We start from the raw sequence: 17,292 nt of genomic DNA on the forward strand, positions 1-17,292 counted from the left end.
TCCACCCGTCCCTCATCTATCACCCCTCCCTCAGGTATTACCCCTCACCTGCCCATTTCCCTCCATAGATGTTGCCTGACACGGTGGGAGACCCAGGCGCTTTGTGTGTTACCACCACAACATGTCCCGTGTTACCAAGATTCACCCTGACCTCCCTCTCCCAGTCAGCACCACCACCACTTGCCCCAGTTACCCTGTCAGTCCCGGTGGACTTTAGCACCCGGGGGAGCCGGGGAGCTCAGGACCCGCCGCCCGCGGCTGCTGCTGAATCCGCAGTGTTTCTGTTCCGTTGACGGATGCGGTGAACGAGTTAAAATTAATGGATCGATAATTCTCACATCGTGTTTATTTCACTCTCCGCACATTTATATTTACACTGACTTACTCCTGACGCGAGTCCCGGGACCCGACCCGTTTACAGACCCGGAGCGGAACCGGAGCAGATTCTCAGCCACTCGTTTTTATCCCAAGGCCCGAAGAAAGGATAAAGTTTCTCCGTGAATTTATTCCCAGTGAAGGTGTGGAGATGGGACTTGGTCTCCGCGTTGTAAAATGAGACTGTCCCGGACTCGTAACTGAGATAAACTCCCACCCTCCCGGGGATGGGACCGGCAGGGAGACGGGACTCAGGGGAGGTGAAAACCCGCATCACGTCATCACGCCGCGCGATGGTCCAGAATCCGGTCTCCGGACTCCGTGTGACCCCTCCCTTCCTCTTCACAGACTCTGCGGCGACTCCCAGACCCCAGCGCCGATTCCCCGTCACCTCCACCTCCACCTCCCAGTAATGTCTCCCCGATGTGAATCCCTCCGATCCCAGCACACAAGGCCAGACGGTGAACCTCTTCCCGGTGTCAGGGAGATTCCTCCAGGTCCCGGTCCATCTCACACTCTTCCGATCCTCAGACACCTCGAGCCACGGATTCGCCGTTTCCACATCCAGGGTGACAGAGACTGGGGGGAGAAGCAGAGAATTAGAGAGTCCCCGGGGATCGGGGGGAGACTCGGGCAGCGCGGCCCCGGGGATCGGGGGGAGACTCGGACAGCGCGGCCCCGGGATCGGGGGGAGACTCGGGTAGCGCGGCCCCGGGGATCGTGGGGAGACTCGGGCAGCGCGGCCCCGGGGATCGTGGGGAGACTCGGGCAGCGCGGCCCCGGGGATCGGGGGGGAGACTCGGGCAGCGCGGCCCCGGGACCGTGGGGAGGGGCCGCTGGGCCTCAGGCGCAGTTGGATGGGCGACAGGACCCTTTCCCGGGGTTTTACCCAAACACAGCGGATGGACAACCGGCATCGTCCCGAGGTTTTTCCTCGACATGGAGAGCGGATTTTCCTCGATCAACAAACACAAAATTCTGGAGAATCTCAGCGGGTCAAGCAGCGTGTGATGTACAGTCGCTGTTTCAAGCCGAGACCTTTCCTCGATTGGAAAGAAAGACGGGAGATAGCAGTGGAACCGGGTATGAGAGAGACCCAGAATATTCAGCCTCTCCTTATAACCCAAACTCTCCAGTCCCAGTAACATCCTTGTAAATCTGTTTTATACCCTCTCAGTTTAATGACATCCTTCCTGTAGAAAGATAACCAGAACTGTACAGGGTGATCAAAATCATAAAGACAAGAAAGTCTGCAGATGCTGGAAATCCAAAGCAACACACACAAAACCTTGGCCCAAATCATTGAGTGTTTATTCATCTCCATAGATGCTGCCTGACCTGCTGAGTTCCTCCAGCAGTTTGTATGTTACTCTGCTCCAAATGTGGCCTTCCCAATGTCTTGTACACTCATAACGTGACGTCCCAGTTCCTGTACTCAGTATTCTGTCTGATGAAGGCAATCACCTCCTGGTCTCTCTGTTCCACAACACTCTCCAGGGCCCCCGATTGATGTGTAAATCCTGTCCTGGTTTACCTTCCAAAATGCAACACCCTCATCTCTCTGAATTAAAATCAAATTCCATCCAATGGCCCAGAGACCCAATTAATCAAGATCTCGTTGTAATCTTGGATAAACCATGAGCAAGAGGGTTATGTAGTGGATAACACAATACTGTTGCACCTTGGGGCATTCCAGAGTTCAGAGTTCAATTCCAACACCATCTGTAAGGAGTTTGTACTTTCTCCCCGGGACCTCGTGCATTTCCTCCGGGTGCTCCCGATTCATCCCTCAGATTGGGGAGGAGTGGACAGCGAGGAAGACCATCATTGCTTGCAGTGGGATCTGGAGCAGCTGGGAAAATGGGCTGAAAAGTGTCAGCTGGAATTTAATGCAGACAAGTGTGAGCTGTTGCTCTTCGGTAGGACCCCAGTGTTGGTCTTTCACAGTGAATGGTCGGGCACTGAGGACTCTGTTCTACAGCAGATCTGGGAACACAGGTCCAGAATACACCGAAAGTGGTGTTACAGGTAGATGGATGTTACGTTGAAGTTGTCTGAGACCTGGGGCCGCCTAATTTGGGATATTGTGTACAGTTTTGGTCACCTACCTACAGGAAGGATGTAAATAAGTTTGCAAGAGTACAGAGAAAATTTCCAGGGATGTAGCTGGGACTGGAGGACCTGAGTCATGAGGAAAGATTGAATAGTTTAGGACTTTATTCCTGTAACATAGAAGACTGAGGGGAGATTTGATAGAGGTATACAAAATAATGAGGGGGTATAGATAGGGTAAATGCAAGCAGGCTTTTTCCACAGAGGGTGTGTGGGATTACAACCAGAGGTCATGGGTTAAAGGTGAAAGATGAAAAGTTTAAGGGGAACATGAGGGGAAACTGCTTCATTCAGAGGGTTGTGAGAGTGTGGAACGAGCTGCCAGCCCAAGTGGTGCAAGCAAGCTCGATTTAAACATTTAAGTGAAGTTTGGACGGTACATGGATGGTCGGAGTTGGAGGACCATGGTCTCGGTGCAGGTCGATGGGAGCAGGTAGTTTAAATGCTTCAGTATAGACCAGATGGGCTGAAGGGCCTGTGTTGTTAGTTTCTATCACTCTGTAACGCTTGTACAAAGACATAACGGTTTGTAGGTTAAATGGTCATTGTACATTGCCCCGTGATTAGGCTGGTTTTAAATAGTTGGGGTGCTGGGTGGAGCGGGTCGTTGGTCTGGGACGGCCTGTTTCACACTGTCTCTAAATAAATAAATAACCTCTTCACTGTCCATGAAACCACCAAATTTAGAGTCCTTCACAAACCTACTAAACACTTCACCTACATTCTCTCCAAATCATTCATATGAATGATGAAAAACAGTGGACCCAGCTCCGATCCCTGCAGAACAACCACTGGTCACAGGACTCCACCCAGACAACTCTGTATCCTATTCCAGATCGTACCGTATCCCACGTGATCTAACTCTCTGCTACCTTGTCCAATCCCTCGCTAAACTCCATGGAGACGATGTCTACTGCACTTTCATCAGCTGTAATTTATTTATTGAGATACAGTACGGAATAGGCCCTTCCGACCCTTTGACCCCCACCACCCAGCAACCCAATTTAATCCGAGCCTGACCATGGGACAAGTTACAATGACCCCCACCACCCAGCAACCCCTGATTTAATCCGAGCCTGACCATGGGACAAGTTACAATGACCCCCACCACCCAGCAACCCCTGATTTAATCCGAGCCTGACCATGGGACAAGTTACAATGACCCCCACCACCCAGCAACCCCTGATTTAATCCGAGCCTGAGCATGGGACAAGTTACAATGACCCCCACCACCCAGCAACCCCTGATGTAATCCGAGCCTGACCATGGGACAAGTTTCAATGACCCCCACCACCCAGCAACCCCTGATTTAATCCGAGCCTGATCATGGGACAAGTTACAATGACCCCCACCACCCAGCAACCCCTGATTTAATCCGAGCCTGACCATGGGACAAGTTACAATGACCCCCCACCACCCAGCAACCCGATTTAATCCGAGCCTGACCATGGGACAAGTTACAATGACCCCCACCACCCAGCAACCCCTGATTTAATCCGAGCCTGACCATGGGACAAGTTACAATGACCCCCACCACCCAGCAACCCCTGATTTAATCCGAGCCTGACCATGGGACAAGTTACAATGACCCCCACCACCCAGCAACCCCTGATGTAATCCGAGCCTGACCATGGGACAAGTTTCAATGACCCCCACCACCCAGCAACCCCTGATTTAATCCGAGCCTGATCATGGGACAAGTTACAATGACCCCCACCACCCAGCAACCCCTGATTTAATCCGAGCCTGACCATGGGACAAGTTACAATGACCCCCCACCACCCAGCAACCCGATTTAATCCGAGCCTGACCATGGGACAAGTTACAATGACCCCCACCACCCAGCAACCCCTGATTTAATCCGAGCCTGACCATGGGACAAGTTACAATGACCCCCACCACCCAGCATCCCCTGATTTAATCCGAGCCTGACCAGGGGACAAGTTACAATGACCCCCACCACCCAGCATCCCCTGATTTAATCCCAGTCTGACCATGGGACAAATTACAATGACCCCCAACACCCAGCAACCCCTGATTTAATCCGAGCCTGACCATGGGACAAGTTACAATGACCCCCCACCACCCAGCATCCCCTGATTTAATCCGAGCCTGACCATGGGACAAGTTACAATGACCCCCACCACCCAGCAACCCCTGATTTAATCCGAGCCTGACCATGGGACAAGTTACAATGACCAATTAACCTGCCAACCAGTACAGGTTTGGACTGTGCAACTAGAGCACCTGGAAGAAACCCACGTGGTCATGGGAGAACGTACAAACTCCTGACAGGCAGTAACGGGACATGAACCCGGGTCGCTGACAACATAAGGACGTACCTGAATGAGAGAGAGGTTGAGATCCTGTCAGAGTCTGCTAAGTTAGCAGACAAGTCTGCTTTAACCCACAAGGTAAAGTTTTTCCCGAGCAAGAGCTACCAAAGGAGTAGCAGGGATAACAAAGATAACCCACCGGCTAAACCAGAGAGTAAACCGGGGACTAGTGATAAAAGTCAGGAGGAAGGGAAGCAGTCAAAAGAAAAATTTCCCAGTTTCAAGTGTTACTTTTGTGGGAAGCCTGGTCATGCGGCATCCAATTGTTTTGCTATGAAAAGGGAAAAAGGGACAGAGAGAGAGAAAACCCCAAATGCCTGCGTTCAGACGGTTAAAACATCGCTGAAGAAGGAGGGGTCTGACCGAGTTCAAGAGGGACTTGAGAGATTTATTTCAAATGGGTTTGTGTCTGTGAAGGAGGGATCAACTCCGGTTCCAGTGAGAATCTGGAGCGATACTGGAGCTTTTCAGTCACTGATATGAAAGAGTGTTTTGGAGTTCGGTGCTGAGATGGAGATTTGAGAGTCGGGGGCGTTGAGAGTAAGTGTTCAGCATGGACTAGAAGGGCCGAGAAGGCCTGTTTCCGTGCTGTAATTGTTATATTGTTATATGGTGGTGAATATTATCAAAGGTATTGGAAAGGGGACTGAGACCGTGCCTTTGCATAAGATAATTCTGAAATGCGACTTGGTATCTGGACCAGTCACAATAGGGGTGCGGTCTGAACTACCGATAAACAATGTTGATCTCTTACTCGGAAATGACCTTGCAGGTGGGCATGTTTACCCAGCAGTTCAGCTAGCCAGTGAGCCTGCTGCTGCTGAGGGCCCGCCCATAGATGCTGATGTGTATCCCCCCTGCGTAGTAACTAGAAGCATGTCGGAAAAGGCTGCTGATGCGAATATTGATTTATCTAGACTTTCCTACTGTCCCTAAACCAACAGGACTTAGAGGGTAGTAAGGCTGAGGAGAGTAAGTAAGATGAGAAAGACGTCTTTATTGAGGAGGGAATTTATAGAAGAACAAATTAAAGATCCTGAAATTGTGGCTTTAAAAGAGAGAGCTCTCTCTGAGGATGAAATTCAGAAAGTCAGTGGGATATTACCTTAAAGATGGGGTGTTGATGAGGAAGTGGAGATCAGCCACTGTGCCTGCAAGTGAGGATTGGGCTATTGTGCATCAGGTAGTGCTTCCAAAAGTTTACAGGGCTTAAGTTTTAAACCCGGCCCATAAGATGCCTTTAGGTGGACATTTCGGAGTAAAGAAAACAGTGCACAGGATTATGAGGGGATTTTATTGGTGTAACGTGAGGAAAGATATTGTTAATTACTGTAGAGGGTGTCATACGTGCCAGGTGGTGGGAAAACCTAATCAGGCCATCCCTAAGGCACCACTTCGGCCGATACCTGCATTTGGTGAACCATTTTCCAGGGTCATAGTGGATTGTGTAGGTCCATTGCCAAAACCTGCAGCTGGTCATCAGTACTTGTTAACAATTACGTGTGCTGCTTCTAGGCTCCCTGAAGCCCTGCCTCCCAATGTCTAACCATGTCAGCAACTTCCCTATAATACCACGGGCTCTTAACTTGGGAAGCAGCCTCATGTGTGGCACCTTATCAAAGGCCTTCTGAATGTCCAAATATACAACATCCACTACATCCCCTTTATCTATCCTACTTGTAATCTGCTCAAAGAATTCCAACAGGTTTGTCAGGCAGGATTTTCCATGAAGGAAACCATGCTGATTTTATACCATCTTGTCCTGTATCACCATGTGCTCCATCACCTCATCCTTAACAACTGACTCAAACTTCTTCTCAACCACTGAGGTCAGGCTAACTGGTCTATAATTTCCTTTCTCCTTTCTTAAAGAATTTTCCACTCCTCTGACACCATGCCAGACTCCAATCATTTTTGAAAGGTCATTTCTAATGCCACCATAATCTCTAATACCACATCTTTCAGAACCCTAGGGTGCAGTTCCTGTGGTCCAGGTGACTTATGTACCTTTAGGTCTTTCAGCTTTTTGAGCACCTTCTCTCTTGTAATAGTAACTGCACCCACTTCTCTTCCTTCACACACTACATCAGGCATACTGTTAGTGTCTTCCACAGTGAAGACTGATGCAAAATAGTCATTTAGTTCATCCGCCATCTCCTTGTCCCCTGTTATTATTTTTCCTGCCTCATTTTCTGGCGGTCCCATATCCACTCTCATTTCTCTTTTATTTTTAACATACGTGAAAAACTTTTACCATCCACTTTGATGTTATTTGCTAGCTTGCTTTCACATTTCATCTTTTCCTTTCCAATGATTTTTCTAGTTGCTCTCTGTAGGTTTTTAAAAACTTCCCAATCCACTATCATCCCACTAATTTTTGCTTTGTTGTATGTCCTTTCTTTTGCTTTTACAATAGTTTTGACATCCCTTGTCAGTCATGGTTGTACTATTTTACAATTTGAGTATTTCTTCGTTTTTGGAAGAAATGAAAACATACTCACATCCTGCAGCTTCCTCATTTCCCCAGAAACACACACCATTGCTGCTCTGCTGACATCCCTGCCAGCAGCTCTTTCCAATCTACTTTGGCCAACTCCTGTCTCCTACCACTGTCATTTCCCTTACTCCACTGAAATACTGCTACATCAGCCTTTACTCTAGTGATCACCAACCTTTTTAAGCCCAAGATCCCCTACCTCAGCCATAGTCAAAGCTGACATCCACCCCCAGATTGATTAGTTACACACATGCGCACTGGGGCAGGAAAGACCGGAAGTAAAACCCTGCAACCCGGAAGTAGAAATAATGTATAAACACCAGGGGTACACACCCTTTTTTGCACCGCGGACCGGTTTAGTATTGACAATATTCTTGCCGTCCGGCCGCCAGCAGGTGGGGGGGGGGATTAAACACGACCAGAATACAGCGATACTCAAAGCAAGTTCTTTATGTCCAGTCTATTGCACAATTTAGTTTTTGCGGCTCTCGGCACTTAGCTTTTGTCCCACTTGCTCACGTTTTCTCCGCTCAAAAAACTCAGCGGGTTTGTCTGTAAGTGCGGGGTGCTTGGACTCAAGGTACCGAAGCAGTTTTGAGGATTTCATTGCCTCATTAGACAGCCTCCAGGCCCAAACTGCAGCCTCCGCCCGCCCGCCGCCAGACACCCTGGCCGGGTGCGGCTGGTCATGGGTGGGGTGAGAAGACAAGGTCAGGGCCGGAGGTCCCCGTGCCGGTTCCAGTCCGGAGAAAGCGACAGAGCGGGAAGAGTGACAGGGCACCCGCCCGCCCCCCTTGTAGGATCTATCGGCCGACAAAAGTTTGTTTCAGTAGATCGCAGCACGGTAGCTGCTCTGCTACTTACGGAACCCTGAGCCTGAATTAGATCGTCTGTGAATATTTTAGCACCAGGTTCCCCACGAACATTCGGTGTGGTGAACAGGTTTAGAGGCGGCGCCCACCTCTCCGCGCTCCAGGCCAGTACCAACGGCACTTCTCGCCGGCTGCGTGAGGCGAACCAGTGATTCCTGGCGCGAGGGTATCACTGCGTTTAGGCGACTGATGACCTCGCGTGGGTTCAAGTTCAATAGTGGGCAAGACAGGGAATGAGGAAAGGTGCAGCTGACTCGTATCGTTTCCTCATGGCCCGGTGGTTGGGGACCACTGAATTACACTGTGTAAACACAAAGTACACTGCAGATGCTGTGGTCACATCAACACGTACAAACACGCTGGATGAACTCAGCAGTCAGCAGGTTGACTGTTCATTTCAACGGACGCTGCCCGACCTGCTGAGTTCATCCAGTGTGTTTGTACGTGTTGAATTACATTGTGTAATGCGGGGGAGCTACACACACGCACACTGGGCAGAAAGAATGGAACTAAAACCCCGCAACCCGGAAACAATCTTTCAACAGTATTTGTGTATTTATTTTTGAATTTTTTTCGGGATCTACTGGGAAAGTCTCAAAGATCGACCGCTACTTTACTTTCTCTCTATCAAATTTCAAGTTAAACTCAATCATACTGTGATCACTGGTTCCTCAGGGTTTTTTACCTTCAGCTCCCTAATCGCCTCTGGTTCATTACGTAACAGCCAATCCAGTATAGCTGATCCCCTAGTAGGCTCAATGACAAACTGCTTTAAATGCCATCTCTTAGGGATTCAACAGACTCACTCTTGAGATCCATTATCAACCTGATTTTCCCAATCAACCTACATGTTAAAATCTCCCATGACTACCAGAACATTGCCCTTTTGACACCGCTTTTCTATTTCCTGTTGTAATCTGTGGTCCACCGCCCAGCTCTGTTGGAGGCCTGTGTATAACTGCCAACAGGGTCTTTTTAACCTTGCTGTTTCTGAACTCAACCCACAAGGATTCAATATCTTCCGATCCTATGTCACGCCTTTCTACTGATTTGATGTCATTCTTTACCAGTAGACCCACACCACCCCCTCTGCCTACCTTCCTATCACTCCGATATAATGTGTAACCCTGGACATTCAGCTCCCAACTACAACCATCCTTCAGCCACAATTAAGTGACGGCCACAACATCATACCTGGCCACTTATAATCGTGCAACAAGATCATCCACTTTATTTCTTATACTACGTGCATTTAGATACAACAGCCCGAGTACCGTATTTGCTGTCCTTTCTGATTCTGCATCCCTAAAGTTTTGATACTCAGCCTGTTGGCTGCAACTGAGTCCCATCACCTGCCTGCCCTTCCTGACAGTCTGACTGCAGGCTATCATTACCATTTTTACCATCCATCCTATCCTGAGTCCCTTCACTCCAGTTCCCAACCCCCTACAAAATTAGTTTAAACCCTCCCCAATAGATCCAACAAACCTGCCCGCAAGAATATTGGTCCCCCTTGGGTTCAGGTGCAACCCGTCACTTCTGATCAGGTCATACCTCCCCCAGAAGAGATCCCAATGATCCAAGAACCTGAAGCCTGCCCCCCCTGCACCAGCTTCTCAGCCACACATTTACCTGCCAGATATCGTGTTTCTACCCTCACTGGCACGTGGTACAGGCAGCAATCCAGAAATTAGTACCCAGGAGGTCCTAATCTCTGGATTAGAGAGAGGCAAGAGTGGATATCGGACTGCTGGAAAACAATGCTGGAGAGGTAGTAATGGGGGACAATGAAAGGGTGGATGAACTGAAGACATATTTTGCATCAGTCTTCACTGTGGAAGACACTAGCAGTATGGTGGAAGTTCCAAGTGTCAGGCGACGTGCCAGGCGTGAAGTTAGCATTACTAGAGAACAGGTTCTTGGGAAACGGAAAGATCTTTAGGTAGCTGTCACCTGGACTAGATAGTGTACATGCCAGAGTTCAGAAAGAGGTGGCTGAAGAGATCATGGAGGCATTTGTAACGATCCTTCAAGAATCACTAGATTCTTCAATGGTTCTGGAAGACTGGAAATTTGCAAATGTCACTCCACTGTTCAAGAAGAGAGAGAGAATAAAGGAAACTCTAGGCCAGTTAGTCTGACCTCAGTGTCTGGGAAGATGGTGAAGTTGATTATTAAGGAGGAGTTGTCAGGGAACTTGGAGGCACATGATAAAATAGGCCATGGTTTCCTCAAGGGAAAATCTTGCCTGACAAATCAGTTGGAATTCTTTGAAGAAATAACAAGCCAGAGAAACAAAGGAGAATCAGTTGATGTTGTGTACTTGGATTTTCAGAAGGTCATTGACAAGCCATATTTGGCATCTAATTATGACTTAGTAGTGTCTCATAAACAAGCACAAATGAATCTTATGTCTTACCGTGTTTAATGCCGCCAATCACTTCTTCCGATGCTATGTCGAGCAAATAGGGGTGATGGAATTTTTCAACCAATAGGGCACCATCTGTCACTGACAATGTGTGGGCATCATCACTAATCCTGTAAATATTATACAGATGGTTATAAACTGAGCATCAGTGATATTTGAACTATTTTACAAATCCATACAGAGTTTCAGTAAAGACCATGTCCTACCTCCTCTTCCGACGAGCTTCCTCCTGAAATAAATCAAACACAGATCTCAATTGACTGAGATGACTGTCGGCATCCAAACAGCAGGAATCTGAGACAAGTTATTAAAAAGTGCTGAAAATTCTCACTGAACTCATTCCCACTAACCCGAATGGAGAAAGAGGGGCATTGAACCATGGGAGAAAGTACAAGGAATATTTATGAGAATTATACGATAACTGAGAGAAGGAACTTACAGGAGAGACTGGACAGGTTTTAAGATTCTGAATGTATTTGATCGAAAATATTTCTGCTTGTGTGGAGACAATAAGTCAAAGATAAAACATCAGTTGGTCGTTAATAAATCCTACAAGAAATGTAGTGAAGAGAATGTGGAACTCACTGCTACAGGAGTGGCTGAAGTGGAACAGCAGAGATTGAATGTAATGGGGAAGCTGAATAAACACATGAGGGACCATGGAGTTGGGGACACTGTTACTGGGTGTGGTGAGTAGGTGGGAGGAGGCTTGTGTACCAGGGAAACTGATAGGAGAGAATGGACTGAAAGTCCTGTCTCTGATGAAAATGGGATATAATCTGATGAAGAATATTTCTGAAAAACAAAAGACAGTGCAAAATTCTCCAAAACAATGAACTTGATACAAACTAGGTATAGATGGTAAATCAGATGTGTAGGTCACATTCTGGAATTCAACCTCAGTTCCCACCGATCAACAGAGAGACCCTCACACCCACTGCACCAGACACACTCACAGTCTGTGACTGTAATGGGATGTTACTCTGAGTCTCAGGGGATATTATACGTGGGAATCACAGAAGTGATCACTGGCTCAGTGCTACGATCAGAGTAAACATTCCCGAGAAGGATGCAGACTGTCCAGTGATGTACAGATGTTGTGAGAGGCCGGTTTGGAGACAACAACTCTGAACAGTCAAAACATCTGTCTGGTTTCAATCAGTTTACAACTCCAGTATCTGTAAATCCCACACTGAGTTAAAATACATCATTTTGTGCCTATGTACTTTTACAAGACCAAACTGAAATCTCTCACCATGAGGAATATGATATTGTCTTGTTGATCCATCTGTTCCTGTAACGTTGATATTTCCTTGTAGATGGCATTTAAATTCTCTTGAATCTCCTGAAGATTTTTCTCCATTGGATTTAAAATCCTCTCCTCTTCTTCCCTGACATCTCGGAGTGTGCGCTGCTCTTTCTCGGTGATAATCCGTCGCAGTTCAGCAAACTGGGATGTGATGTGGGACTGAACGCTTTGTGACTGTTCCTGTCGAATGAAAGGAGAGGCTGGTTTATTATTTGGCCCTGATGTATTTCCTTATGATATGGAAGGGTCCGTCCAGCCCATTATCATCCAAGAGGACCACAACCTTGCCGTTGGGTTTGGAGGCTTGTGTGCCTCAATGACCCAAAGAACTCTGTTGGCTGGAATGTGGGCTTTATGCTTTGACCCTTGGTAGGGTCACCCATGTCAAACAGGTCAAAGGGTAGAGGCCAGAGTAAGAGTGGTCCACTGGTCCTCCAGGTTCATGGGTTCAGCTCAGGGCTAACAATACTGACTGGTAAAACAAAACTGTTACGGAAACAATGAAGAGTCTGTCTACATCTGAGTGCCATGTTATTCCCGAGTCTCCACTCAGGACCTGCATGACTGACAGTAGTGAAAACCGAGAAGCAGCTACTGACATGTTGAATGAAGACATGAACACTGCCGGAGATGGAGGACCTTCATTGCTGTCCCAAACTCCAGTGGCATAACAGGCAGCAAGTGAGTGGTTCCCAGATATTCGATCACAATTCCCTCAAACCCAGTCTTCCTCACTGACCCATTAACTCCCACCTGATTCACATACAATACCCCTTCACAGGGTTAATTACAGTTGCCAATTTACTGTTCAATCCTGAACAGTCAAAACATCCGTCTGGTTTAAATCAGTTTACAACTACAGTATCTGTAAATACCACATTGAGTTGATTGTCGGCTAAAAGAAGGTACTGGTTACAGAGAGAACGTGCAAACTCCACGCAGACAGCACCAGAGGTTAGGATCGATCCCAGGGCACTGGAGCTGCGATACTCTGCTATTCTGCATTAAAGGGAACAAAACTACACAACAAGATTGTAAATTCTGCTCAGGAAGCCTCACCCGAACTCCAGAAATCTTCTCTTTCTGTTGCTGCTCCTTTTCCTGAAAGTCTGATTTCTTTTTTACGAGAGAGTCCAAGGAAGATTTAACCCGATCCTGGGAATTAAAGAGTTAATGGATTAGACAAAACAAAAAGACAACATAAACAGACGATCGAAAGCAGCTTAGTTTTACCTGGTAAATTTTAATGGCTTCTTTAATCGGCATGAAGTTGTGAGACTTGTGTTCCAGTGCATCTCTACAGATCAGGCAGATCAGTTTCCTGTCCGTCTCACAAAACAGCTTCAGTTCTTCCTCATGTTCCTCGCAGTGAAGTTTACTTTCCTTCTCTTTAGGATTCAGGTTTAGTTTCCGAGCTTTCTCAGACAGATTTGCTAAAACCCGATTGACCCTGATGGTGCGGTCTGCAAACTCCTCTCTACATTCCGGGCAGGAGTTTCTCTCCTCCCTTTGCCAACACCGTGTGATACAGGAGCGGCAGAAGTTGTGACTACACTCCAGTGACACCGGATCGGTGAAGAAATCCAGGCAGATGGGACAAATTACCTCCTCGATTAAACTCTCGACCTGTCCTTTCGAAGCCATGTTAACTCCCGGTACTTCCGGGTTCAGGATCCTTTCACTTTCGGGAGCTGCTGAACGCCTGCGGTACCGGGAATGTCCACTAGGGGCGCTGCAGTCTCGGGAATGAACAACGTTGCTCCAAGTGTTCTCTGGGCAGGAATCGCGGCAATTTCCACATCAGGGTGGGATCAGAAACATATTAAAGAGGTCTGAATATAAATGAACCCGGAGCGCGGAGCCTGGTTCAGTGTAAAGTACAACTGAAAGGGACAATTCCTGAAAAGCGAGATAGACAGTTGGCCTATGTCCCTGCCTGCTCCAGCCCCACTGAACTTGTCCTCATACATTGACTCCATTCTAAACCCTTCAGGTCAATCCCTCCCAACCCACATCCGCGACACTTCTCATGCCCTCAATCTCCTCAGCAATTTTCAATTCCCAGGCACTGACCGCCTCATCTTCACCATGGATGTCCAGTTATAACTTCTATCCCCCATCAAGAAGGCCTTACAGCTCTCTGTTTCTTTCTCAATAAAAGAACAAACCAGTTCCTCTCTATCTGGAAGGACTGGTGCTCACCCTCACCAATTTTCCTTCCGCTCCTCGCACCTTCTCCAGACTCGAGGGCTATCCACGGGTATCTGCATGAGCCCCAGTAATGCCTGTCATAGAACAGCCCATGTTCCAGGCCTTCCCCAGTAACGCTCCCCAAATCTTCCTCAGAAACATTAATGACTGCATTGGTGCTGCTTCATGCACCCATGCTGAGTTTATCAATTTCATCAACTTTGCCACTAACTTCCACCCTGCACTTGAATTCACTTGGTCCAGTTCAAACACCTCCCTCCCCTTTGCCCTTCTCTCTGCCTCCATCTCTGGAAACAAACTGTCAACTGACATATTTTATCAAGCTACTGATTCCCACAGGTAGCTTGACTATACCTCTTCCCACCCAGTCTCCTGTAACTTTTCTAATCTCCTTCATTTCCACTGAATCTGTTCCCAGAATGCAGTTCTCCCTTCCAGAACATCAGGTATGTCCTCCTCTGTAAAGAACAGGGTTTCCTTTCCTCCGCTACTGATGTTGCCCTTACCTGCATCTCCTTCATTTCCCGAACATCTGTGCTCACCTCATCTTCCCTCTGCCTCAACAGTGATAGAGTTCCTCTTGTCCTAACCTACCAGCACGTAAGTGTCCGCATCCATCACATCATCCTCCATAAACCTCCACCATCTCAGAATCAGAATCAGGTTTATTCTCACCGGCATGTGTCATGTGTCATGTACTGTATTTTGTTAACTTAGCAGCAACAGTTCAATGCAATACATAATATAGAAGTATAATATCTATATATATATATGTAAATCAATTACAGTATATGTATATTGAATAGATTAAAAACTGTGCAACAACAGAAATAATATATATTAACAACATGTGGTAGTGTTAATGGGTTCAATATGTCCATTTAGGAATCGGATGGCAGAGGGGAAGAAGCTGTTCCTGAATTGCAGAGTGTGTGCCTTCAGGCTTCTGTACCTCCTCCCTGATGGTAACAGTGAGAAAAGGGAATGTCCTAGGTGCTGGGGGTCCTCAATAAAGGACACTGACTCAAAGACACCACTCCTTGAAGACGTCTTGGATACTTTGAAGGCTGGTACCCAAGATGGAGCCGACTAAATTTATGACCCTCTGCAATCTCGTCACTACCTGAGATTCTGCCAACAATAGTTGTATCATCAGCAGGTATATAGATGGTATTTGAGCTGTGCCTAGCCACGTAGTCATGGTATCTGATCACCAAACACATCTTTACCTCCTCCCTTCTCTACTTTCCGCAGGGATCACTCCCTCCATGACTCCCTTGTCCATTCACTCTCCCCACTAGTCTCACTCCTGATACTTAACCCTGCAAGTGGCCAAAGTACCCATTCACCTCCTCCCTCACCTCCATTCGAGGACCCAAAATGTCCTCAGGTGAGGCAACACTTCATCTGCTGGGTCATTTATTTGGTCTGCCGCTCCCAATGCAGCCTCCTCTACACTGGTGAGACCTGTTGTAAACTGGGGTTCTGCTTCATCAAGCACCTCTGCTCCATCTGCCAAAGATGGAACATTTTACTTCCAATTCTCATTCCCATTCCGACCTGACAGTCCACGGCCTTCTCTTGTGCCACGACGGAGCTACCCTCAGGCCGAAGGAAAAACACCGTGTAGTATGTTTGGGTCGCCTCCAAACAGATGGCATGAATATTGATTTCTCCTTCCCGAAAAAAAATTCCCTCCCTCTCCCTTCTCCTTCTATCCCCCACTCTGGCCCCTTACCTTCACCTTCCTGACTATCATCTCCCCGTGCGTCCCCTCCTCCTTCCATTTCCCCTATGGGCCATTCTGCTCTCGTATCAGATTCCTTCTTCTCCAACCCTTTACCTTTCCAACCTACCTGGCTTCACCTATCCCTTTCCAGCTATCCTCCCTCCCGTCCCCCACCTTTCTATTCTGGGGACTTCCCACTTCCTTTCCCGTTGTGAAGAAGGATCTCGGCCCGAAATCCCATTTCCATAGATGCTGTCTGACCGGTTCCCCCAGCATAGAACACAGAAAATCCACAGCACATTATAGGCCCTTCCGCCCACAATGATGAGCCAGCCATGAATCCTGCTCCAGAAGCTGCCGAGAATTTCCCAACCACACAGCCCTCTATTTCCCTAAGCTCCATGTACATATCCAAGAGTCTCTAAAAAGCCTTTATTGTACCCGGCTCTACCACCTTCACTTTGCATTCAATGCACCCACCACTCTTTGAAAAATTTACCCCTGACCTCCCCTTGTACCTCCTTCCAAGCACCTTAAAACTATGCCCCCTCATGTTAGCCATTTCAGCCCTGGGAAAAAGCCTCTGGCCATCCACACGATCAATGCCTCACATCATCTTATACATCTCTATCACGTCTCCTCTCATCCTCCGTCACTTCAAGGCCAAGTTTATTCAACTTGTCTCATAAGGTACGCCCTCCAATCCAGGCAACATCTTTGTAAATCTCCTCTGCACTCTCTCTATAGTATCCACAATCTTCCTGTAGTGAGGTGACCAGAACTGAACACAGTACTCCAAGTGGGGTCTGACCAAGGTCTTATATACCTGTAACATTACCTCACGGCTCTTGAACTCAATCCCACAGTTGATGAAGGCCAACACAACATACGCCTTCTTAACCATACTGTCAACCTGCGCAGCAGATATGAGTGTCCCCTGGACAAGGTCTCGCTGATCCTCCACACTGCCAATATTCTTACCATTAATATTACATTCTGTCTTCAAATTTGACCTACCAAAATGAACCACCTCACACTTACCTCAGTTGAAGTCCATCTGCCACTTCTCAGCCCAGTTCTGCATCCTATCAATGTCTGCTGTAACCTCTGACAGCCCTTCAGACTATCCCCAACACCCCAACCTTTGTGTCCTCAGCAAATTTACCAACTCATCCTTCTGCTTCCTCATCCAGGTCAATAATTAAAACCACAAAGAGGAGGGATCCCAGAACAGATCCCTGCGGAAAGCCACTGGTCACCATCTTCCATACAGATAGGAACCATCTACAACCACTCTTTGCCCTCTGTGGTCAAGCCAAAAAGCAAGGTCTCCTTGGATCCCTCGAACTTCTGGTAACGCCCCCAATCCCTCTCCTTCACCATTCCCCATCCCCCTTTTCCCTCTCCCACCTTATCTCCTTGC

The 17,292-nt window shown here is 47.7% G+C and overlaps 1 protein-coding gene across 1 annotated transcript; it reads right to left on the reverse strand.

Moving 5' to 3' along the window:
• Positions 1-331: 331 nt before the first annotated feature.
• Positions 332-13,570, reverse strand: LOC140738286 (zinc-binding protein A33-like). The gene is made up of 6 exons (XM_073065463.1): positions 13,163-13,570; positions 12,989-13,084; positions 11,876-12,109; positions 10,827-10,849; positions 10,612-10,730; positions 332-954 (listed from the first exon to the last, which is right to left on the reverse strand). The coding sequence occupies exons 1-6, from the start codon at positions 13,193-13,195 to the stop codon at positions 416-418; spliced, it is 1,044 nt and encodes a 347-aa protein (XP_072921564.1). The 5' UTR covers positions 13,196-13,570; the 3' UTR covers positions 332-415.
• Positions 13,571-17,292: the final 3,722 nt, after the last annotated feature.

This window comes from Hemitrygon akajei, chromosome 2 (assembly GCF_048418815.1).
Source record: "Hemitrygon akajei chromosome 2, sHemAka1.3, whole genome shotgun sequence".
Taxonomy (NCBI): Eukaryota; Metazoa; Chordata; class Chondrichthyes; order Myliobatiformes; family Dasyatidae; genus Hemitrygon; species Hemitrygon akajei.